Raw genomic sequence first — 23,903 nt, 5'->3', positions numbered from 1 at the left:
ATGTGTTACTTACCTTAAGGGCATTTCCAGATGCATTGCTGGCTGGGGCAGTGTTGGTATCCACCTGAGTTCACTACAGATCCGTACTGCCTGTCTGGGATGCTCAAGCAAACTGACCTCTCATCTGGGCCTAGGTTTCCTCAAGAGAGGAACTGGTTGTTTTGTTCCAGGGTAAGCCTGGAACCAAACTAATTTGTGCACCATGTGGATGAGTGGGGGACTAAGGACCTGGAGAGGGAGACATACTTACCCTGCACTTTGGAAAGAATGGGAGATGCTCTAGGCTTAGCTTAGTTATACAATCCTGTCTCACTTCTTGTGTACCCTCATGAGAAAACATCTCACAGGTGTTTCATTTTTATATGAAATAGACTTATGCAGTTTTTTAACGGTGCATTTCCCATTCAGACTCCTCTGGTTGAAATAACTGAAAGCATTTAAAGTGCATCAAGGCCAACCACTGTTAAAAGCAAGGCTACCAGAACCAGCAGAATGCAAGTAATGGAGGTGATCATTGAACTGAATTAGTAGGTAAGGTCTCAAAACAGGGCAGTCAGGGATTCCAACAGACAGGCAGGAAAAGCTGTGAGAAGAAGGAAGCATCAAGGAGTTAAGAGATGAAGCAAGTATGGATTAGAGACACAGGTACAGGTTTTGCATTGCTCTCTGTTGGAGTGGCTGAGAGTACTTCTGCAGTGCACAGAGGCATCCATTTTGGTATTTGCAGGGTGCTTGTGGTTTGACCTGCTGTCGTGGTTTAACAGACACATGTATAAGAACAGCCCTGATCAAGCTGCCTGTATATGTCACCTGCCTTTGAGGCAGGCAAGATCAAGTCTTTCAAGGAAGTGCTTTAGGTTGGTGTGTCCGCTTGATGTCAGCTGCAATACTGCTGAAACAATTTTTTTGTGGAAAACAATGATGGAAGGACTGGAGGTGATATGCTGGACCCAGCCCCAGTGCAGTAATTGGGACATTGGGCCGGACTGTGGGGCAGTGAATTCTCCTCTGATGTGGCCCAGAATCTCAAGACAGAAATTGAGTCTACAAGGGGTGGGCTCTTGGCAATTTGTGACCCAAAGGCAGGCCTCTGATAAATTTTAAGCATGGGCATTGGGTGTAATGAAGGTCAGGGCAGACGTGGGTGTAATGGTTTGAAATCAGTTTGCATTAATAAAGCTCGCTCTCTTCTCCTTCCTTTTATCCCTCTCATATAAGCTCCTAGCTGCTGCTTTGAAAATGTTGACACTGACCATGGAAAGTGAGTGCTATATGTTTGCCACTGACTCTTCCTAAAGATCATAGGCAATTTGTGACCCTGCCTACAGCTGCCTGTGTGGATTCATTCTGGATTTCTGCCACCCCTTGACATCTTTAAGGTTGGGATATCTCCCACTCTTCATTGGAGGTTCACTGAAGCACTTGATCTCTCCAATAACAGCACTGAACCTACAACATAACCACAGGTTAGAGCAAATGCAAGAGGCAGAGGAAGGGAGGGCAATCTGTGTCTTTCTTTGTGAGGTTGAATGGCCCTAGAGCAATGGACCTTAGCCAGAGTGTTCAGGCGGATCCTACCTTTCACATCAAGCCTTTTAAAGGGCCAGTTATTCTCTCCAGAGGATCTCAGACCAGATGATCTGAGATGGGGATGTTAATGGGAATGTCGGAAGGTAATAGCTCTTCCTTTCCTAGTGAGTCAAGGACCTTCAGCCTCACAGGAGCCTATTCTAAATGGTGGCAAGTCTACATAGATGCTAGCTCTGACTGCATAACAAGTCAGAGGGTCATTTCTTATTTTTCTACACATGCAATGCTCTTGCAAACTCTACCTTGCTGTCATATGGAAAGATGGTAGGTAGAAGTCTGGACCTGTTTTGCCATCCTGCTCAAGGCCTGCTGTGAGTACAGCAACAGATCAGGGAGCTAAGGATGTAGAGTGCTTCAGAGGTAAGTGTTCATGCATGGAGAGGAGCCGTCCCTCTACAGCTTCAGTCCTGCTAAAGGAGGCAAGAGCCCTGTTTGGGCATCACACCTGGTTTGAATTTTACCTTGAACTATTTATTCAATCACCAGTTCTTCTGGCTCTGACATGGTGCTCTCCTGCATGCTTTTTTTTCCCCACATTGCCTACATCAGAGATCTACCACATAAATCATGTGGCAACCAAATACAACTCAGGGGGAAGTGTGCAGCCTTCTGGGGCTGTGTGGAGGGGATGGAGGAAAAAGAGCACCTCTCTGCCTCGCAGGTGAACAGAGCAGCACAAGTGCCTTCAAAACTGCCCTGCTAATGCCAGCTCTCCCACCAGCAGGAATATTGCTAAACCTGAGAGAGGACTTCATTCCTCCTCGGTTCACCCCATCCTTGCTTACAAGGCTTCCCAAGAAAAACAGTTTGTTAGTGGAAAAAAAAGGAGCCAGACTTAGAGTACAAGTTACTTAGTGGGCACTGAGAGAGGGAAAAGAAGACGACGACTCTCTTCTCCCCTCCATCAACCAGCCTCCAATTTTAGAACGTTCATCCCCCCACCACCTGCTGCAGAAATAACACAGGAAAAATCTTTCCCTTAAAATGAAACCACTTCCCGAATCAGATGGGTTTTCTGAATCAAGAACTTCCTTTTCCCCCCCTCCTCTCCTCAGAGTACCTCAGACAAAAGCCCAAAGTACTATCAGCCTCTCACTGCTCATTTCAGTCCCCTCAAACAGAGATGCGTGCTCAGATTCCCCAAAAAGCTGCTGGGATGGAAATGCATTTGTGGATTTGCATTTCAGAAGTAGCCAAGGAGCCCTTGTTAGCTCGTAGCAGTATGCACATGCAGCGATGCAAGCTCACTGATGCAAGCTCATGAGATGTGGTCGGAGGGACGAGGATAGGAAGGGCGGAGTCACAGGGCAACCCGCCCCCCTAATGCTGCTACAATCTTGGTCACTGGCTCCAAGTTGTTTCAGTTCTGTGAAGCATCTGAACAAGCAGAAAGCAAAGAGGAACAACACTTTTTTTGAAAATATATTGCACTCTTCAGGATGGACTTCTGTCCTGCTGGTAAGCCTTGACCACCTTTTGCCTTGTTTTCTGTGAGGGCTGTGCGCTCAGTTTGACAGGGCAGATCACACCATGAAATCCCAGCAGCTAGAGGGGATGCTGCAGCTGGTGGCTGGAGGAATGAGATGGTGGAAGATCCCTGGCGGTGCAGTTAATTGCTTGTCAGCCTTCAGCATTAGGCATGGTTTTCTTTTTACTTGCTCTCCTGTAAGCAAACTCCTTTCACATCGGGAGAAATTTTCCCACTGATTTAAATGGCCTCCGTGCTGAGACCGTCTACTGCTGTGATCCCTTGTGCTGGTGATCCTGAGCTGAGCTGGAAACTGACTCAGGGGTATCAAGGGAATATATGACACTTGGGATGAGCACTTACAAGCTTTGGCTTCTCTTCATGCAACTCTGGCATGGCTTGCAAGCTCCTCAGTGGTGTTTCCCTACAGGCCCCAGGAGCTGGTTTGCCTTTGCAGAGCCTCTCATGCAGTTGGGCATCCCAGTGCAACATGCTTGCAAGGCTTTTGGTACTGGGGCCTCTCTTGCTTATGTCCACATTAAAGGTAAATGACTGTATTAGGGTTCTACCAAGTCCAAGTGACCTGCAGGTGGGCCTGCCTGGTCCTGAAATAATCTCAAAAGGCAGATGTGGGTGGGGGGAGATAAGTCACATCTGAGGAACTGAGAGAGATCTCAGGTTTTATTTCCTACTTTGGCAGGTGGTGGGTAAAGTGGTTGGATGCAGCAGGGAAAGGCATACTGCCAGACTAAACATTTCTAGCCTCTGGCTGAGGAAGCTCTGAGTTGTGTGTCTGTGCAAAGGCAGCAGATAGGGAGAGCTGAACGGGAATAGGCTGAACAAGGGCCAGGAAGAAAAGCGATCGTCTTGCAATGGCCCTGCTGTGTCTGACTCTCTGTCCTCACAGGCTTTTGTGTATAGGATATAGAGCACAAAGCGAAGGGAAAAAGCAGTTCCCAGCTTCAACAACTGTTCTGCACTTTTTAGCTCCTAGGTGGGTAGCCAAGGAAAGGGCATGCTCAAACCGCATACCAGCTTGCTTGTCAGGGAAATTGGTGGGACCTATGGGAGCTGAGCTCTTTCCAGCATCTGGCTATGAATGTTGGTGAAGGTGAGTCTCTTCAGATCACCCAGCCCTCACCACCTGAAAGCAACTATGGACAAAGCTTCTTCAAAACAAGCTGGGCAGAAGGAGGGGGGGTACCTCATGTTTTGCTACTTATTTTGGGGTGTGCTTTCTACAGAAACTGAGGCTTTCAGAACTGATGGTCTGACAGTCATTCACTCAAGATATGTGTTACTGAGTTAATTATGTCTTAAAAGTTACACACTGCAATAGCACAATGAGATCCTGCTCAGGGACAATGCAGTTTTGCTCAGCTCTGGCTAGAGGCAGAGCCTGGAGACAGGCAATGCCTGAAGAGATGTGCTAGTTCTGACGGATGTCTTTGCTCAGTCCCAGCTTGTCACTTCACAGCTGGGTGGGAAAGGGGGTTTGATGCTGCTCTACTTTGGGAGCCAAGGCTGCTGCCAGATACAGTTTTCCAGTGAGCTTTAGATCTCTGGATGTGTTTGAAGTTGCTCAGTTGTGGCATGATTTTCCTGAAGGTCAGAGGTGCACATACACCTCTTCCTGGAGTCACTCCTACCTGGAGACGCAATGGTCCTGTTAGGTACCTGTCTGCCCCAGCTGTGTGCAGATGAGACCTATGTCTGTGGGGAGGCTGCTCTCCCTGCAGTGGATGTCCTCTTCCAGCTTCCTTCGGGACCTTCTAGTGACTGTCTGGGTGAGGCCACAGAGCCAGTATCCCAAATCCTTGAGCTGGGTGTGTGAAACATGGGAGAGCAGACTGGTACCGTGGTATCATGTGCTAGAATGTGTGGGGTCAGAGCCATAGGGAAAAGTGGCTGGAAGCTACCCTGATCGCAGTAAGTTATCATGTGGGATAAGGGGACCAGGAGACAACATAAATTCTTCTTCACACCTTTTCCCCCATAGCTGGAATGTGCAAATTAAACCTGTGTGAGTTCCATGTTGAATTTCTTCTGACACAAGCTGGAAGAGAACTGTGGAGTGGCTGCAGGAGGGAGACAAATTGGGCTGGAAGGAACTGAGGAGCTGGAAGGCTTCCTATTATCTACCTGGTACCTGGCTGGGGAGATGGTGGTCTATGCTGGAGATGACACAGCAGCCATATCAAAAAAGAAAAGGAATTTCAGGTGAAATTATTCCACGAGACAGCCTCATCCAGGCAGAAGGTGCCCATCAGGCTGCTCTGCTTGTGTGTTGCCGTGGGTGGAGGTGCCCAAACCCTTTAGCAGCCACACTCAGAGCCCTACATTGCCTTGCAAACGGGCCAGCTGAACCTCTGCTGTTACACTGTGGGTGGGTAGCACATGGATGGTCTGTAACAGTGCTACAGATGCAGTCATTCTTCATAACCTTCCCCTGCTGTTTCTGCAGTCCATCCTTCCAGCTCTCCTGGGTAGTCGCTTCCCACTTATCTCTGTGCTCCAAAAGCTATCTTCATATACTTTTGCTTGGGATTGAAAGCCTTGCTTAGCACCTGAACGGCTCTGCACAGCCCTTTGCAATGGGAAGTGAGACCAGCAAACACAGTACTCTTTGCTGGCCACATGAGTACCCAGACTTTTGGGTAACTCTGACCTGCCCTCCAGATGGGGAGGCTGAGGGCATAAGTCACCACAACTGGAATTTAAGTCTGTGTTCTGTTTTGAGTGACAGCACTAAAAATACAAGCCTGGGCAATTAATGAAGAACTGGCAGGTCTGTCTATCTGGGTCTACCCTGAGAGCGGGAAAACAACCTCAAGAGCAGGTGTAAGCCTCACAAATGGATGCTGATGTGCTTTCCTTTCAACGTTTGCTCTCTGAAAATAAATTCCAAGCAGCAACCATGTCTTCTCTGGAGATAATGCTCTCCAGTTTTTTGTCTTGTGTCTGAATTGGAAGACTTCAGCATTGGTTTGGCTGACAGCATCCCCCTGAAACCTGCGGGTGTTTTCATGGGGTGTTCTTCATCGGGGTGAAATTTCCCCCTGTGCAGAGAACCCTGACCAGGGCTATGCTTCATCTGTGTCCTGTCTTAACCCTAGAGGGAAGTGGAACTTGGTGGTACTGAGGACTTTGATGAGGTTGAAGCCGTTCCTCAGTCCCCCGGTGCAGGGATGAATTCCTTCTGCCATTGCAAGCATCTGGAGCGAGCCAGGCGGTGCTTCACTCAGAGTGTCCCTCTCCTGCTGGCTTGGCTCATTCTCAACATGGAGAGGGAAGGAAAGGCAAAGCAGCCTGCTCTCATTATCTCATCTGCTGCTTGCCCAGCTGCCTCTGCTGCCTTCGCTGCCTTTCTGTGGATGGTTCCCCAAACAAGCCTTTTGTGTTCACTTCCCCTAACTGTAGACCCCAATGTGTGCAATAACATTGACGAACAGCCTCAAAACAGCCTTGAGCAGAGCATTAGGCCTTCTGTTAGGGAAGCAGAGTAACATGCAGGCACTGACCTCAGAATTATTTTCCAAGGCAATCAGGGACTTAAGCTTTTTAGGAAACTTAGGAAACCTTACAAGGACCTTCTCTGCAGCTCAATCTAAATTGCTCCGAAAGTTTGATCCATCCATTTTTTTTTCCTCACTATGTCACCCTTTCCTGTTTTTTTATCCTTTGATTCCCTCCCCTTCTCCGCGACTCATATGCTTTTTCTCCCCTGCCCTCCCCACACACACAGTCCTTCCCACAATTTTCTCATTCTGACAAACTAGACAGGTAAATCACTTGGGAGTTGGGGTTTTCAGATGTTCAGGGGGAAGGGGGACTGAGTTATTTACAGTCTCGGTGGGGGTCAAGTGGGTGAGATGGTGTCCTCTGGGAGCCTCACGTCTCTTTGAAATGCTTTAGGCTGCTTCAGTAGGCAAAGAATAACTGAAGCAAAGCAACCAGCCACACCACAGACTTTGCTGATGGGGTGGGGGAAGGGGAGGTTCCTCAGGTATGTCCTGCTACGGTGCTTTTGTGGAAAGAAATACAGGACAAAGGGTCTTAGTGGTAATTTGTCAGGGAATCACCCCAGTGATTCCACAATTACCAGCCCCTGTAGGGGTGAGACAGATAAAGCTGGGGACACCAAGAGGCTGGCCTTATCTCCTGCAGATGCCAGAACGGCAGGAGACATAAAGTAAGCTGAAAGACCCAGGCACAGCTCACAGGCGCAGGGCTGACATTCAAGGGGAAGTCAGCAACCTGTCTAACAAGCAGCAAAGCCACTGCTTGGGGTTTTTTGTTGTTTCTTTTTATTTGTTTGTTTTTTGTTTGTTTGCTTGCTTGCTTGCCTGTTTGTTTGTTTTCCCCTCACATACAGATTTGGCTGTTGTGAGCTGCTGGATGCCACAGGTTTTCCTCCCCTCCTGACCGGCTTCAGCAATCAGTCAGCTTCTTTCAGCTCTTCACTGAAGGCTGCTTGCAGAGCTGGGAGGGGACATGAGTCTTTCCCAGCCCTGGCTTCATGCTGGCTCCTTGCCCAGTGCTTTCCTCCCAGAGGCTCAGCAGCCTCTCCCCAGGGAATGCAATGCTTGAAAACAGCGGGAGGAGTGACGGGAGGGAGGCTGCAGCCTGAGAAAAGTAATAGGACAGACTTAGCACATGGAAACCCAACCAGCTGGGAGGATGGGGGAAAGATTAGGATTGGGGAAGGCAGGTCTCTCTGAGCTGTTGTGGCCATGACAGGAAAGAAGCATATGGGCTCTGAGATGACTGCCCTTGTCCCCTTTTCCTTCTGTCTGTCTTGGCTGGTTCCTTCCCCTTTTTTCCCCACTCATATTTATAGCAGTTATTTTGCATGTGAGATCCACACTAAGAGACTTTCCAAGGCAGCTGGCGCCACTTCTCCTTTTTCCAGGAAGACGGGAGGCCCGGGGGATTTTGGCTTATGAAACAGTGGAGCAGGGCATCCAGAAACCTGACCTGCCTTCCTGGGGAAGCTTTGTCTCGCAGGGTTTAGGTGCAGCAAGGACGCTGTCTGCAAGTTCTGCAGTGACCTCCCAGGAGCTCCAGTGCTCTCAGCCTTGTGTGAGCCCCCTGTTTTTTCCCTAGGGATCACCATCTGCTTTGCCTCTCTAGGGCTGCAGCCTCCTCTTTCTCCTTGCTGAAGAGGCTGTGCTTCACCTAGATTATATTTAGCAGCAGTGCTGTCACCCCAATTCTTCTATGTCTTTCATGAATCATTTTGTGGTTGCCTTGGCTTTGCTGGTATCTGTTTAACTTCCTGTACATTACAAGGAAGCCTACTCGTATTTCTGCATTGTCTGTAGTCCACAGAACAACAGCCTCCCACAGATGCTCCTTCTTCAGCAAGGCTTTCATCCCCCCAGATCCTGCCCTCAGTCTTGAAAAACCTCAATTCTCTCTCTTAAGCCATTTCTGATTCTAGCTGTGGTGGATCAATCCATGAAGCCAGTGGCTTTTCATGAAAGGTTTAGATGTAGATGAAGTATTTAGGTCACAGCTTTTCAGTACATAAAGATGACTACATAAAAACCACCAAAGAGCATTTGGTAAGACCTCTTCATTGTGCTTGCGGTGAGTAAAATCGGTTGAGTAGGCAGGGTGGGTTGCTGCAGGGTTAGATCAGAGGGCTACCAGCACAGCGGCTGGCTGCTAGGAAGGGTATATGGGTCTGTGCTGCTTGCTCTGGACTGAGAACCATTTGCAGGGCAAAGCTGAGGTGCAGTGGCTGCAACAGCAGGGAACATAGATGCTGAAACACAGAAATCAGAGTTGCTGTGGCATGACCCTAGGAGAGGATAGGCGCTGAGAGGTTGAGGCAGCTTTTCTTGTGATATGTTGGCCCAGTACTATTCTCACAGGCATCTTTGTTCTTCCAGGGTCAACTGACTTGAGTGAGGCTGAAGAGGCTGAAATAGAGACAATCAAGCAGCACAGAAAGGAGCTTTTGGAGGACATTAAGGTAAGGACCATCCTGTTCATCCTGTCTGCCTAGCCTTCTCAAAACTGTCTTCACCAAGGAATGTCTCCACATAACAGTCCAGGCCATGCAGAAGTGCTCCTACACAGGAGACATTTGCTCTGGTATGATCCAGGTTGAATCCTGAACTTCAGGCTGCCCTGTCATATTTGCCATCAGTGTACATCCAACGTGTGGTACTCTCTACTGCAGGAGTCATCAACTACCCTAATGAGATATTTGAGAAAGGCTGGTCAGATCATTAGCAGGGATGAGCTGGGATTGCATATTTAGGATTAAGAAAATGAGTATGACTTTACTAAGTCATACTGGCAGGGATCTGGCTCAGCATTTATGATTATTTTAATTACTGATTACCTGCTAATGACATATCAGTCCTAGTTACCTGTTGCATCCCCCTGTGTTTATCAAACTTTTGTTTGGTTTGTGGACCTCTAAGAAGTCCTCCATGAAGGTTCCTGTCTCTTTAGAGAAGTGTGATGGCAGGACCTTCCACACAAGTTTCCGTGGTTGAATTTGCTTTTCTTCTTTTCTTTTAGTAGACCCAAACATTTCTCCACTGACTCCTAAAATGTCTGAAAATGACAGATTCAAAATCAGTCAGTAGTATCGCATCACAATCATGCATGGTGCCATACACTTTCTATTCTGTTCTGCCTCCACCACCATGGACTGTGGTCTCCCTTTTGAGAGAGCTTATTGCACTGAATCATTGGACTTGCACTGGTTTTCCCCCAACATGAAGATGTCCAGATGCCTGGGGAATAGGTGCAATATTTCCTTGCGTAAAGGATTAAGCCAAACTACCTATTACTTCTCAGACTTCCACACTCACCATCTCTGCTGCAAATCAGAATGGTGAAGGTCTTGTCCCTTCTTGCAAAACAGGCTATGAATGTATGTGAATGTGGTTTGCTTGTGTGTGGTTCTTATCTCTTCAATTTTCAGAATAGGCAATGGGCACTGTAGGAGGCAGGATACTTGAATAGGAATACTACATTTTTTACCCACTATGGACAGAGAAAAGCTGCTAGACTATACAGACCCGTATTCTAAATCCCAAAGCCATTAACCAATGGGGTATGCATTGTCCAATGGAGCAGGATGAGTTTAGGTGAAAGAGTACCTAGAACTGGAGACATTTTCCCAGGTGGATTTCTTCAGAAAGTATCTAGCAATACCCTTTAACACAAAGACTTCAGGGGGTGTCTGGTGGGGGGAGAGGAAGGAGGGGAGAGGATGGGTCTAGACTTGCCAGTTACACTGCCAAAAGACAGCGGTGAATAAAATAACAAAACTGATAATCATTTGAAATTCAGGAACTAAGATCACGGCTTTGTTACATTTGTGCAATACCTAAAGCTTAGTAAGGAACACTCCCAGCTCTGGAGGCTGGTGAAGCACAACAGAATGAAGGCTAGAGCAAAACTGAAATCCAGAAACTCTTTTAAATTATGGGATATTGGAGAATTTCAGTTTCTCTATCTGGCTGCATACTGCGGCCACATCCTCACTTCTTGTTGAGGCAAGGTCTGTCATAAAACAACCCTTCTTCCCCTGCCTATTCTGGTTTGCATGGGGAAGAATTTGGGTGATTCCTGGAAAAGAGCTGTGATGCACTCTAGCTCTGAGGAGGACCATAACTGCAGGATGGAAGCAAGGAGATATAGACATCTTCATTTCCTTTGTAACACAGAATATCCAGCCAAGAAGACCATGGTCTGTCATGGGCCTAAAGGAAACTGAATTCTACAATTGATTTTTTTTAAATTTGGCAGTGATTACTCTTACTGCTCCTCTCTTCTTTCTCCGCCTAAAGACAGGTATCTGCTCAATGGTATCTGAATGATAGGTACTTTAAAAACTCTGTGTTTCACAGTGTGCCACTTCAGGTTCATATTGACCTCACAGTTACTGGTTCCACTTCCCCTTTCCTGGATGTGTAGCAGGGCTATGCAAAGTAAAAGCTAGAAGGAAATGGGCACAATGGAAGGACTCTCACATCTGACATTGTTTGAGGAACTGAAATCAGCACTGGGGTGAGTTCTCTGACACTCTCCACACTGGCTAAGCTTGATTTTCCAGCCTTGATTGACAACAGACATAAGAACATCCTTCTGCCCCTCTCTCCCATTTCATCTGGAATCCAGTAGGGTCACGCCAAAGCAGTGCCCATTTCATAGACATCCTTGGCTGGTCATGACATCTGACCTGTCCTTTTCCTATGATTGAGGGAAGAAGTAGGACATGCTCTGTATGTGTCTGCTAGTTTTCCCTCCATCACCTTCATCCTCCTGATATTTCTTTTGCAGAAGCTGAAGGAAGAGATTGCTGAAGTGTTTGCAGAGATTGAGTGCTTCCAAAATGCAGAGGAGAGGCAAGAGGCAGACAATAATCCTGGGGAGCAGACCAGGCAAGTGGGACAAGATGGGTATTCCTTTGTTTACAAAGTCTCTCTCTTGATGTTGAGAAAACAAAAACAACGATGGGATTTGGATCACAACAAGGACAGGGAAATGAGGCCAGGAATTCCATTCTGTCCTCTGAGTTTTCTCTTTATTCCTGGATAGTCAGACACCTGTCCTTGAGATATCCGAGTTACCTTGTGAGTGAATTGAAACATGGCCCTTTATTCTAAGTTTCACTTGCCGCCTTCTTTGTGTTTGCAGCAAACTATCGCAGAGGGATAAACTTCTGTCCCTGGGCCGGAAGAAATTCAACATGGACCCTGCAAAGGTAGGATTTGCTCATTCCACCTGTGAGGAGAAAGCTGGGAGGAAGAGTTTCTGTTGGCTACTGGTCCACTTGCAGCCACCCATGTCAAAGAAACTACGGCATGGGACTGTGGGGCTGGTTTCCTACATCACTAAGGCTCCAGTTAGTAGTACCCTCCATCCTGTCCCTGAATAAAGTCTTCGGATATGATCAAGCTGTGTTGCCTCCCCCCATCATGTGCCTATAGGCCATCCCATCAGATGCAACCCAAAACTAAGAGAAATAAAGGGAGGATGGTTTAACACTGCCAATGTGTCAAGAAAGCCAAATCTCTTTCAGCCCAGCTGTTCTTGCCTGTGAGAGGCTAAGAATTGGCCACAGTGTGATAGAGGAGGATGAAGTAAGAAGAATGTGAGAAGTTTTGAAAGTGTGTCAGGTTTCTTGGCTCATTCAGAACAGAAGAGGACAAGCTGCCTCTGTCATTTTGGAAGTAGTTTTGGTTTTGGTAGTACAGGTTGGACTGTGGAGTGAATCCAGGTTTTCCACTTTCTGGGACTCTGACCAGTGGGGTCCAGACTCCATAGCCTTCAGCCCTCTGCAGAAAGCTCTAAAATCATCATGATTAAGTAGAGAAGATGTGAGAAAGACAGTTTCCTCTTCCTTCCTCCTCACTGGTGGACCATTTTTTTGAGCTCTGTAAGGAAAACCACAAGCTGCGATTGAACGATTGCTCATCATCAGCTAACCCCCACATCTTGGGTGGCTGCTGGTCTGAGTGACAACTTTTCATGCCTTCTCCTCTGCCCTGCTGAGACCCTCAAGATGCCTTGCCCAGTGTCCACACCACAGCTGGAGTGCTTGCCAGTCCCCTGGACATCCCTCTGCCAGTGGGAGCTGTCTCAGAGCAGTGATATCAGTACTTACAGCCTACGTGAGAGCACGTTTCATTTTGTCTTTCTGTCTGACCTTGGTTTGAGGCCCCAGAGGCATCTCTCTCTGTGGCACTGTGCCATGTTGTGCAGAAATACCTGAACTACTTCTGGCCCCAAACCAGTTTAACTTCATTAGTTCAATGCTGATCAGCCTAGTCAAAATATTATACGATCTGCTTATATTATGCAGATCTCTGTTTATTGCTTCCCTTTTGCTACATGCCATAGGCTGAGAGGTGCTACGATGCAAGGAACTTTCTTTGCCACTCCTTGCTAAGGTTACACTTCATCCATGCAATGCTGATACTTTGAGTTCAGAGGAGGTAAGCGTTAGGAATCTGGCTGAACAAAACCTTTTAGGAGAAACATTTTCTTCTGGAAAATGAAGCCCCATTATTACCACAATGCTTTGTAAAATTAAATTGATCCTACCGAAATTCCATCTGGGGAAAAAGGAAGGAAAATAGTGTGGAAAAATCTCACAAATGTTTCAATTTCTTCCTTTGAAACTGCTTTTTCTTTGGGGCATTTTAGAAATAGTTTCTTACATATTACAAGGCAAAGTGAATTGATTCTGTTGAAGTAGAACATTTTGATGGACCTAAAACAATTTTCATTCCTTTATTGTATTTTGTGAAGAATATTGCAATGTTGTCTGGAGAGTTGCAGTGTTTTTAGATATTGTTAAGACTCTGAACAAAGCGTCAACTTTCTGTGACTTTGAAAATCATGAAATTCCCTCTAAAATAGGATGTTGACTCTTTGCACAGCCCAACTCAGACCCTCTATATTCCTTAAAAAACATATTCCATCCTTACTGGCTGGGGAGGATGGAGCTGAAAAGATTGCAGACTTCTTTGTTCTGTGGCATAGAAGAAAATTTAGGAAAAAATAATTCTAAGTTGTCTCAAGCCCATATTTTTGTCTGAGAATATTTTTTTATTATGTTTTCTTTTAAACAAACATTTTTTTCTTTGTGTTAAGTTAATTTGGAAAAAAGGACATTTAGAAACAGATCACTAAGATATTTTGACTGAAAATGTTAAAATGAACTATTTTGACTTTGCCTTTTTGGTCTTTTAACCTACGTTGCCCTTTTTTGTTTGCTTGAGTTTCCATCCCAGTGAGACATTTACCCAAATCTAGGGATGAAATGGAAGTGGGACTGACCCACTATGGTGGATGAAGAGGGATGGAATAAATGTGGGAACATGGCTGTGGTCTCCCATAAAGGGGCTGCGGAGTAACAGGAGGCAACATCATCAAAGCCAAGGAAGGCTGATATCAGGGTGTTGGGGTCCTGCTTTCTCATCAGCCCACAGAGCTGTCTTACTTCACTATCTTGCTTCTCCTCCCCCAGGGGATCCAGTACCTGATTGAGCACCGGGTATTGTCCTCAGACCTGCAGGAGATCGCCAAATTCCTCCACAAGGGTGAAGGCCTGAACAAGACAGCCATTGGGGATTACCTGGGTGGGAGGTGAGCAACCCAGCTAGGATGAGGAAGCCCTTTGTAGGCCCTGTCCTGCCTGGCCCCTCCCAACCACCATTTTAGATGACTCCTGGCAGACATCAATCAGGTGCCAAGGCTGAACATACCTCAAACTGCAGTGGGCTGGGTGGGCAGTACAGCCTGGGGGGGGGGGCTTTGGCGTGTGGCTAAGGCTGGCTGTATGGGCTATCTTTCCTCCTGCCTGTAATGGGGTCAGTCTTCCCAGACAAGAGTGTGCATCTTGGCTTCTTGTTGGTCAGAGGGGAAGTGGAGACTGGGGTGGAGCCGGGTGCATGTTGTCACACCAAGGGGCATCCAAACTGAGCAGGGTCAAAGCTCTCTTCTGACCTTTTCCCTCTGTCCTCTCCCAGGGACTCCACAAACATTCAGATCCTCCAAGCCTTTGTGGCATGTCACCAGTTTGCCAACCTCAACCTGGTGCAGGCACTGAGGTGAGTGAGCATGCAGGACGCAGGGAATGGAGCAGGAGCCTGCTCAGCCACTGGGTCTTAGCACCCAGGAAGGTTGTGAAGCCCTGCTGGGCTGAAATGGGGCTTCCCAAGGCCCTGCTGCATATGTTGGCTCCAAGGCTGTTGCTCTGTGAGGTGTTAACACCTTTTCCTGGGGGAACTCTTTCATGGCCCCTTGACTGGATTGGCCATGTGCAAAGAAGATGGGAAAAGCAAAGTGGGTCACTGTGGCTTCAATGGCTGGGGGGATGGGGCAAGTTATTTTTTGCACCAGGAAACATGTCTGTCCACAGTGCCTGTTATGTCAGTGACAAAGTGACTCTGTCTTAGGGCATCTTGTTTTCTTATAGGCCAGCCTCCTGGCAGGACTCTTTCTCCTGAGGTCTCTGCTGCCTTGCAGGGCACTCATTAGGGAAGAGGAGCCATGATTTCCAGGATGCTTAGTTCTGCTTCCTGCTTTTAGGGTGTTTGAGGCTGATGAGCCCAGGCAATTTCTAGAGAGAGGAGCAGAACTCTTGCTTCATGCACTGTGTTGTCTCCCCCGTGTGATGGGATGACTTCTTTTATTTTCATGGTGTCCCATGGGTTGAGGGAAGGGATAAATGTCCTTGCACCCAATCTGACTAACTCTCTGTCATGCTGCTCCTGATAGACAGTTCCTATGGAGCTTCCGGCTGCCTGGGGAAGCACAGAAGATTGACCGGATGATGGAGGCCTTTGCCAACTGGTACTGCAAGTGTAACCCTGGAGTATTCCAGTCCACAGGTAGTTATGGGGAGAAAAAGGCCTGTAAAGCTGAGCTCCACTGTTTGCTAGAGAGAGGCACCTTCCTTTTCCATTCACAAAGCACAGAGGGCATCACTTGGAAGTGTAGATGTTTCCTCTTAAGCTGAAGGAGGCAGCCCAGTTCCTGGGAAGCTTTTCAATAGGCTGAGGGTCTTCAGTCCTCCTTTTGCTACTGTGCTTCAGTCCATCCCCATGGGCAATAGACTTGAGAAGTGCTCCCAGCCCCACATGAGGTATAGCTCATCGCAGCAAGAGTAGGACTGACAGACATGGGTCTGTAGAAACTTTCTTGCTGGCAGAGCCATTATCGGACCAGATCTACCCAACTTGCCCCATTACCCTGAGGGGATGGAATCACCTCCATCATAGGAGATCAACTCTGTCCCTCTTTCTCCTAGCAGAGGGGACATGTCCCTTTTCCTCCTACAGCTGAGAGGATGACACTGTTCTTCAGTGACTGGAAAGCAAGCCACCTGTTAGGGTATGGATTGATCTGCCTTCTAAGACAAGTGCCACCCATCCTGGTTTTCTTTCTCCTTGCCAGATACCTGTTATATACTCTCCTTCTCTATCATCATGCTTAACACCAGCCTGCACAACCCCAATGTGAAAGACAAACCCCCCTTTGAAAGGTTTGTATCCATCAACAGAGGCATTGACAATGGAGGGGACCTGCCAGAAGAGCTCTTAAAGGTAAGAAGACCTCCCATTTTCTTATCAGTCATAGAATCACAGAATAGTTTGGGTTGGAAGGGACCTCTAAAGGTCATCTAGTCCAACCCCCCTGCCGTGGGCAGGGACATCTTCAACTAGATCAGGTTGCTCAGAGCCCCGTCCAACCTGACCTTGAATGTTTCCAGGGATGGGGCAGCCACCACCTCTCTGGGCAACCTGCTCCAGTGTTTCGCCACCCTCAGAGTAAAAAATTTCTTCCTTATATCTAGTCTAAATCTACCCCCCTTTAGTTTAAAGCCATTCCCCCTTGTCCTGTTGCAACAGGCCCTGCTAAAAAGGTTGTCGCCATCTTTTTTATAAGCCCCCTTTAAGTACTGATAGGCTGCAATAAGGTCTCCCTGAAGCCTTCTCTTCTCTAGGCTGAACAACCCCAACTCTCTCAGCCTTTCTTCATAGGAGATGTGTTCCAGCCCCCTGATCATTTTCGTGGCCTTCCTCTGGACCCGCTCCAACAGGCCCGTGTCTTTCTTATGCTGAGGGCTCCAGAGCTGGACGCAGTCCTCCAGGTGGGGTCTCAGCAGAGCAGAGGGGCAGAATCCCCTCCCTCGACCTGCTGGCCACGCTTCTTTTGATGCAGCCCAGGATACGATTGGCCTTCTGGGCTGTGAGTGCACATTGCTGGCTCATGTCCAGCTTTTCATCCAGCAGTACCCCCAAGTCCTTCTCGGCAGGGCTGCTCTCAATCCCTTCATCCCCCAGCCTGTATTGATACCGGGGGTTGCCCCCACCCAGCTGCAGGACCTTGCACTTGGCCTTGTTAAACCTCATGAGGTTCACACAGGCCCACTTCTCGAGCTTGTCCAGGTCCCTCTGGATGGCGTCCTGTCCCTCTGGATGGCATCCCGTCCCTCTGGCGTGTCGACTGCACCACTCAGCTTGGTGTCATCTGCAAACTTGCTGAGGGTGCACTTCATCCCACCGTCTATGTCATTGATGAAGATATTAAACAGTACCGGTTCCAATACGGACCCCTGCGGGATGCCACTCGTCACCAATCTCCATCTGGACATTGAGCCGTTGACCACTACCCTCTGGATGCGACAATCTAACCAATTCCTCACCGACCGGACAGTCCACCCATCAAATCCATATCTCTCCAGTTTAGAGAGAAGGATATTGTGGGGGACCAAGGCCTTACAAAGGTCCAGATAGACGACATCTGTAGCCCTTCCCGTGTCCACTGATGTAGTCACTCCATCATAGAAGGCCACTAGGTTAGTCAGGCAGGACTTGCCCTTGGTGAAGCCATGCTGGCTGTCTCGAATCACCTCCTTTGTCCTCCATGTGCCTTAGCATAGCTTCCAGGAGGATCTGTTCCATGATCTTCCCAGGCACAGAGGTGAGTCTGACTGGCCTGTAGTTCCCCGGGTCTTCCTTTTTTTCCTTTTTAAAAATGAGGGTTACGTTTCCCCTTTTCTCTCTGGCTTGGCGTCCATTGAGAAGCAAAGGTCCACAGATCTCAGTGTAATAGAGGCCTACTGACCTTCTGCCATACAAGGGGAAGGGCTGAGCGAGGAAAGAGAGCAGTATGTACAAAAGCAAAGCTGGAAAACATGGAAACTGCTTTGGAGAGGGGCTGCACACATGCTTTTTGGTGAGAACGTGAAGCAAGAGAGACGGGGCTAGAGACATTCAGGGAATAGCAGTATCGGTTTAAGAAAGTTTGTGCTTTTAAGTGTGTCCGTGTGAGAAAGGAACAGATACTGTAACTGTGAGAGAGGAAGACATGAGCTGCGGGTGTCTGTGTGTCGTGTAGGTATGAGGCTGTGTGAATGGGGCACCCACCTCTGTGGGAGGTAGCTGGGCACCTGAGTCTTTTGTCCAGCTTTGAAAGTCCTAGCCCCCAAGGGGACTGTCTGTTTCTTGTGTGTCTCTGTGTGTGTGAAACAATGTCACCATGGCCCAGATTATGAATCCCTTTCCCTTGTTCGTACCTAAATGTCTCAGCTGACTCCAGTGTTCATATCAGTCAGGATACCAGTGCCTGACCTGTCTTACACCAGGATATATCTTTGAGTGAGTAGAACCAACAAGCCCCAAATGAGTGTCAAGGTCTCTTCCAGCACCTTTTCCAGCATCTGTAAAGCTCTCAGCAGGTCCATGGTGTCTCTGATCCCAGAGGATGAAGATGCAGAGCGGGGAAGACAGAAACAGGGGATGTATCCATTAGCAAAGCTGGAGCTACCATTTTCCCAAAGTCTCAGCAGGCATGGGATGTGCCCTATGAGGCAAGGTAGAGGTGGGCAGCCTGCCTACATGTGTCTAGCTTCACCCAAACAACCTGGGGCGAATAACTTGTGTCTTGTGTCAAAGAGGCTGCCTACATCCCACACCTGGGTTTGCTGAGCAGCATCCCCTCAGGGTAAAGGCTTTAGATTTTTCTCCAGAGTGTCATTTCTTTCAGGCAATTTGAGGGAAATTGCAGGAGCCTGTAGTTTCAGGTTTTTTCTTGGCTTGGGATTTGTGTAATAAATGATGGCAAATCCAATGATGTGAGCAACATTCTTGTATCCCTTGAAAGCTAGTAACCTGCCTCCCTGTCACTCTGCTGTTATGAATGTCACACTGTGTGTCCCTCAGTGCAAAAGCCTTGGTTCTATGAAATGTGCCTCCGTGTTGTCATGCAGATGTGTGTGTTGGTCTCTACATACATGTTCTCAGCAGAGTGTTTGGCACCACCAACCCAGGACCTAAATGGGGCTACAGTCTCTGCCGTGTTGTGCCCCCCGCAGTGCCTTAGTACTATCCACAGCGGCACTCGTGTGACATGCTGGGTTTGGTCACTGCAACCTGTCTTGATATGGGTGCACACTTTTGTGCCTGTGACTTTCCAAATTGGGTCTCTTTTTTTGACACAGGATGCAGGAAAGAGCTGGTGATCCCCCTTGAGACCCTGTGAGGTGTAGACTGAGGGCTATTGTACCCCCAGCGCTCACTGCCCGCTCCCCTCCCCACTTACCCGCCTGTCCCTGTGGAAACAGAGTGATGAACCAGATGGGCCTAGGAGAGTTGTGTAATCTGTCTTTCTTTCTTTCTCTTTCCCTCCCTCTTTCCCCCACCAACGTTCTGGGGCAGAATCTGTTTGAGAGCATAAAGAACGAGCCATTCTCCATACCAGAGGATGATGGGAACGACCTCACGCATACTTTCTTCAACCCTAACCGTGAGGGCTGGCTCCTGAAACTAGGTAAGGGGGAGGACACCCCTAGCTCCTCTGAATTCCCCGCCTGCCTGCTTCCCATCACAAACCTCCCCCAGGAACCCACCAGCGTCTCCGCAGTTCTTCCCTCCCGTCTGCTGCGGTGGGGTGAGGCTGACACCTGCTGTTGAAACCAGCCGCCTGCTCCTCCTCCCTCTGCTCAAAAAGGGACTCAAAAAGATATCCCTCACCCCTCCCCATTCCCAGCCCCATCAGAGCAAAATTAGCTCCCTGTGTGTGGGTGTCCACCATACGGCATCACATCAGCAGTGAGCGCCACGGTTGCCTCCTTGGGGCTGGTCTACAGGGAGAGCTGGGAGGGTATGCCTGTGTGTGCATGTCTGGAGCTTGCGGCAGGGCGGGGGGGCTGGAAGGACAGAAAAATGTGTGACTAATGGCTTTTGAACCTCACCGCCTTTAGGAGGACGTGTGAAAACCTGGAAACGCCGTTGGTTCATTCTGACTGATAACTGCCTGTACTACTTTGAATATACCACGGTAAAGGCTTAACTGCCGGTCGGAAAACCATGTCCTGGGTGGTTATGAGCCTCTGAGGGGCCAGGGAGGAGCAGAGGGTAGGGGGCAACTCTTTCCTTCTACCCTATGCTCCCAGACTGAACTCAGACCTCCCTTCTCTCCTGTGCTGTTTCCTCGCCTCTGGTCTTGAGGAGGAGAGAGGCTGGACACTGCAGCTATTGCTGTGATCTCCTGTTAACTAAGCTCCCCATTGTGTAAATGGAGGGGGGTCTCCCCAGGCATACGCTGCCCTTGTCACCCCCACAAAGGCACACGTCTGGGAAATCAGAGAGGCATAGTGGCATAGATGTGGGGAGCATGTTGGGTGTTCATTCATGTTTCCTTGCCTTCAGGACAAAGAGCCTCTGGGCATTATCCCGCTGGAGAACCTATCAGTCCAGAAGGTGGATGATCCCAAAAAGCCAGTAAGTCTCCATTGCTTGGTACTCTGCCAACACAGGCTCTCAGGTGGTCAGAGGGAAGAGAGGGTGTACACACCCTACTCTTACCATGCTTCTCAGAGGGAAGGTGCCATTCCAAACTGCCTTGTCCCCCCATCTAAACATGATGGTATCTAAACATGATTGTATTTTACCAGGGAAGATCTGGTGTGAACGGAGAGCTGTCCTTTGGCTGGCTGTATTGAATGTTTTCACATGTGTGTGTAGGGGTGCAGAGATGAGTGCACACAGCTGACTCCCTACTCATTTTGCACCTGGAGATGTGGGTTCAATTTCTCTCCCCAGGACTCTCCATAATGACTTACAGCACATGTAGACCAGGCAGTGCTGTGATGTTAGGAAACTTGCCCAGGAAGTGATGCTCTTTGTCTGTGCATCTTTTGTGGATACCCACTCTTTCATGTGTCATGACTCTGGGAAAAGTGCCTTCTATCTGTGTGGTGGCAGGCAGAAGAGAGGATGTTGCATCTACTTAAAAGGGGGAGAGATCTTCATGAGTGGAGCAGAGTGACAGATCCCAGAAGGTGTTTTCTGATAACTGTTGATGCTCCATCTCTCCATAAAGCCTGTTTTAGTGTCCAGTCCTTCCCAGGAGGGATGTATTTACCTAAGAGGGGTGACTTGGAGATCTAACTCATAGGGGGATTCTTGGGGTGGGGAAGGAAAAGCTCTGTTGCATTTCAGAGACAGAATGCTCTCCTCCCCTTTGGAAGCTCTCTGAGCCTGTCACCCATGGTTGAAGGCAGCATAGTCTTCTTGGTCCATCCTGTCCTCCCCTACTGCTCCATTTTATTCCCTTTCTGACAGAACTGCTTTGAGCTCTTCAATCCCAACTGCAAAGGGCAGAAGATCAAAGCCTGCAAAACAGATGGGGATGGGAAGGTGGTTGAAGGCAAGCATCAGTCCTACAAGATCTCAGCAGCCACACCAGCAGAACGTGATGAGTGGATTGAAGCAATCCGGTGAGGAGACCAGAACTGGAGGTCTGAGCTTGCCTTTGTTCAGCCCCAGGGACAAATGGTCACACAGTTCATTTGGTTACTAGAGCTTAAAAAAGGGAGTGGAAAGAAATGTTTGCAGTCTAGCAATGGTGGTACCTTTTGACTTCAAAGAGTTTCAAGGTCCCTTCTGGAGAATCTCTAGCCACAGCTAAATTCTCTGCTGTAGGTCTGCAGATCTCCAGCCCTACATTTTGGTGAGTGGTGTCTCTGTGCAAGTTCAGTTAGGTTGCCTATGCTGCTTTCCAGCATTAAATCTCTTACTTTTGCTCCCATTTCCTCTTATTTCCAGGACCAGCATCACACAGGATCCTTTCTATGATCTGGTCTCTGCCCGTAAGAAAAAGATTGCCAGCAAAAACTGAGCCCTGACCTGGTCACTGGCAGCAGGAAGATGTAGTTGTTGGACAGCTTCCCTCACATGCTGGGCTCTTCCAGTGAAGAAATTTGGGAGCATTGGTTCCCTCTGCCTCCCACTTGGCAGGAAGATGACTGACAGGACAACTTGCCAGATCTGCTTCTTCCCTTTCCAAACTGAAGGCAGAGGCGCAGGGTGCAATCCACTGAGGACTGTCAGAACCGTGGGCATGGCGTTTCCCATGTCCAAACATAAAGGCTCAACAGCAACTGGCCTTTGGGTTCTCCCATATAGCCCCAGGCATGTAGGATAGGATCTGAGAGGAGACAAGAATGTCTCCAGAATGTCTCCAGTCCATTCCGCCATCAAACCAGGCCTAGGTATTTTTCTGTGAGGAACCATGTAGATGCTCTCGGAGCAGCCAAGCATGTTCCAGTCAGTTGCAGTGCAGAAAAGCCCCAGTGGTTTCCCTTCCACAAACAGATGTGTAGTGGTTGTGGAGAAGGGGCCGCTGACTTAAGACCTCACTGTGAAACCAGAGGCCAAGGGAAGATAAGAAGCCCTCTGTTCAGAAGAGAGCCCTCTTTACCTCTTCCTATAGCCATGAGGGCTGTAATCCTGGTAAGTCCCTGCTCTATAACTGAGTCATAGGTTTTAGAAAGTTGAAGATGTTGGATGGGGAGATAAGGGGTAACTGAGCGCAGAGAGGCTGTAGGACCAGGGAAGCAGCTCTCGGTCTTTTGTCTCTCTGTTTTGAGACTCAGAGACCACTACAGGTCTCCCTAGGGAAGAAACCCAAACACTAGCTCTCCTCCAGGCTGATGGCTCCCCAACAAAGGTTGCTTCCTTGTACCACCCCAGAGGCCTGGGCTTTGTATCTGAAAGGCCTGCAGCCAGAAGGCATGAAAAATTGGAGGTGCATACACACCACACACACACAGACACAGAGGCATTCCCATCTTCACACATTGGTTTCATCTGGAGTCTGGGTTTTTTTGTCTCTTGTGTAAAGAAAGAAATAAAAGTGCTTGAAACAAGCCCAAAACTCAGGGTAACATGATCGTTTTAGTGATAAAGGCAGAGGATGTGAGATAGAGTGTCATGTTCCTGTGCCTAGCAAAGCAGCCTGAGCACCACCGCAGCTCTGCACTGCACCCAAAATGCAGGCAGGCTGAGCGCGCGGCACAAGCAGGCAGCTGTTGGGCAGCGTGGGAGGGAGGAATAGTTAATGGGACAAGAGGAAAGATGCAGGGAGCTGTAGCACTGTGAGCTGGTAACAGCACAGAGGCAAATACCAGAGACTCGCTAGAGACAATTACACCTGCAGGGTTAAAGGACGTGATAAGCTATTGCTATTTCATCTGTTACCTTTCGGGTCTCTTCTAGTAAACACTGGTGCTGTCTCAGTCCCTTGCCTTTTTTCTTCCTGCAGAGGGCTCTATCTACCATGCAATCTGCAGCAGGGCCAGCACGGCCCGATTATTCATTCTAGTTATTTTTGTCCAAGCCACAGGAATGTTGAATTAATTTCAAGAGACAGGGAGTGTATCTCGGAGTTGAAGCACGCGCTCACCCCAGAGAAGGAATGTGAAGGTTTTCTTCTGCTCACGCCTGCAAATGTCCCCTGCATTGAATCTCTTTGTCACTGATGTGATACGGAGTGAGTTTGCTGCCCACTGTTCTAGAGCACATGTGCTCACACACATTCACTCTTGCTTTGGGTTCAATGCAGGGAGGCAGGTCGTGTCCAGCGGTGGGAGGAGAAGTCAGAATACGGCCCCTTATTTTGGCAACATCTCCAATATATGTAAGAGTAATATAAATATGCACTTGATTGGTGAATGATGCCCCAGAGCCTAGGATTTGGGTGAGAAATGTCTGTTCTAGTGCCTCTCAGGCTTATGCTCTGTGTGACAAAAGCCATCAAAATGCAGCTTGGAGCCTCTCTTCTACCCACAATCTGGTCTTGGGTGAGGGAATCCAGGCTAAGCCCTCCCTAGAGTTTACCTGGATCGTTCTTATGACAGCAGGGTCTATCCAAGCTCTTCCCAGTCCCTCCTCATCCCAAATCCTTGCAATTCTCTTCAGGCTGCCTATGTCCTTTCCCCTCCCTTCTTCCACCAGATATCCGTGCACTGCAGAGCAGAATTATTCTTAGTGGGGACAGGGTGTGAAGGACAACTTGT

At 48.4% G+C, this 23,903-nt stretch overlaps 1 protein-coding gene across 2 annotated transcripts; it reads left to right on the top strand.

Annotated features, from left to right (window-relative positions):
• Positions 1–2,980: 2,980 nt before the first annotated feature.
• Positions 2,981–22,756, top strand: CYTH4 (cytohesin 4). Of its 2 annotated transcripts, XM_076328725.1 has the most exons (13): positions 2,981–3,048; positions 8,956–9,038; positions 11,369–11,469; positions 11,726–11,792; positions 14,064–14,182; positions 14,566–14,646; positions 15,317–15,429; positions 15,995–16,143; positions 19,261–19,372; positions 19,806–19,882; positions 20,254–20,325; positions 21,169–21,323; positions 21,652–22,756. In XM_076328725.1, exons 1-13 carry the CDS (start codon positions 3,030–3,032, stop codon positions 21,722–21,724), a joined length of 1,221 nt encoding a protein of 406 aa, XP_076184840.1. In that variant the 5' UTR covers positions 2,981–3,029; the 3' UTR covers positions 21,725–22,756. The 2 variants fall into 2 exon arrangements, with proteins under 2 accessions (XP_076184840.1, XP_076184841.1); XM_076328726.1 differs by lacking the exons at positions 11,369–11,469; positions 11,726–11,792.
• Positions 22,757–23,903: the final 1,147 nt, after the last annotated feature.

Source organism: Aptenodytes patagonicus, chromosome 1 (genome assembly GCF_965638725.1).
Source record: "Aptenodytes patagonicus chromosome 1, bAptPat1.pri.cur, whole genome shotgun sequence".
Classification (NCBI taxonomy): Eukaryota; Metazoa; Chordata; class Aves; order Sphenisciformes; family Spheniscidae; genus Aptenodytes; species Aptenodytes patagonicus.
This window is presented reverse-complemented; position numbering and strand designations above follow the sequence as displayed.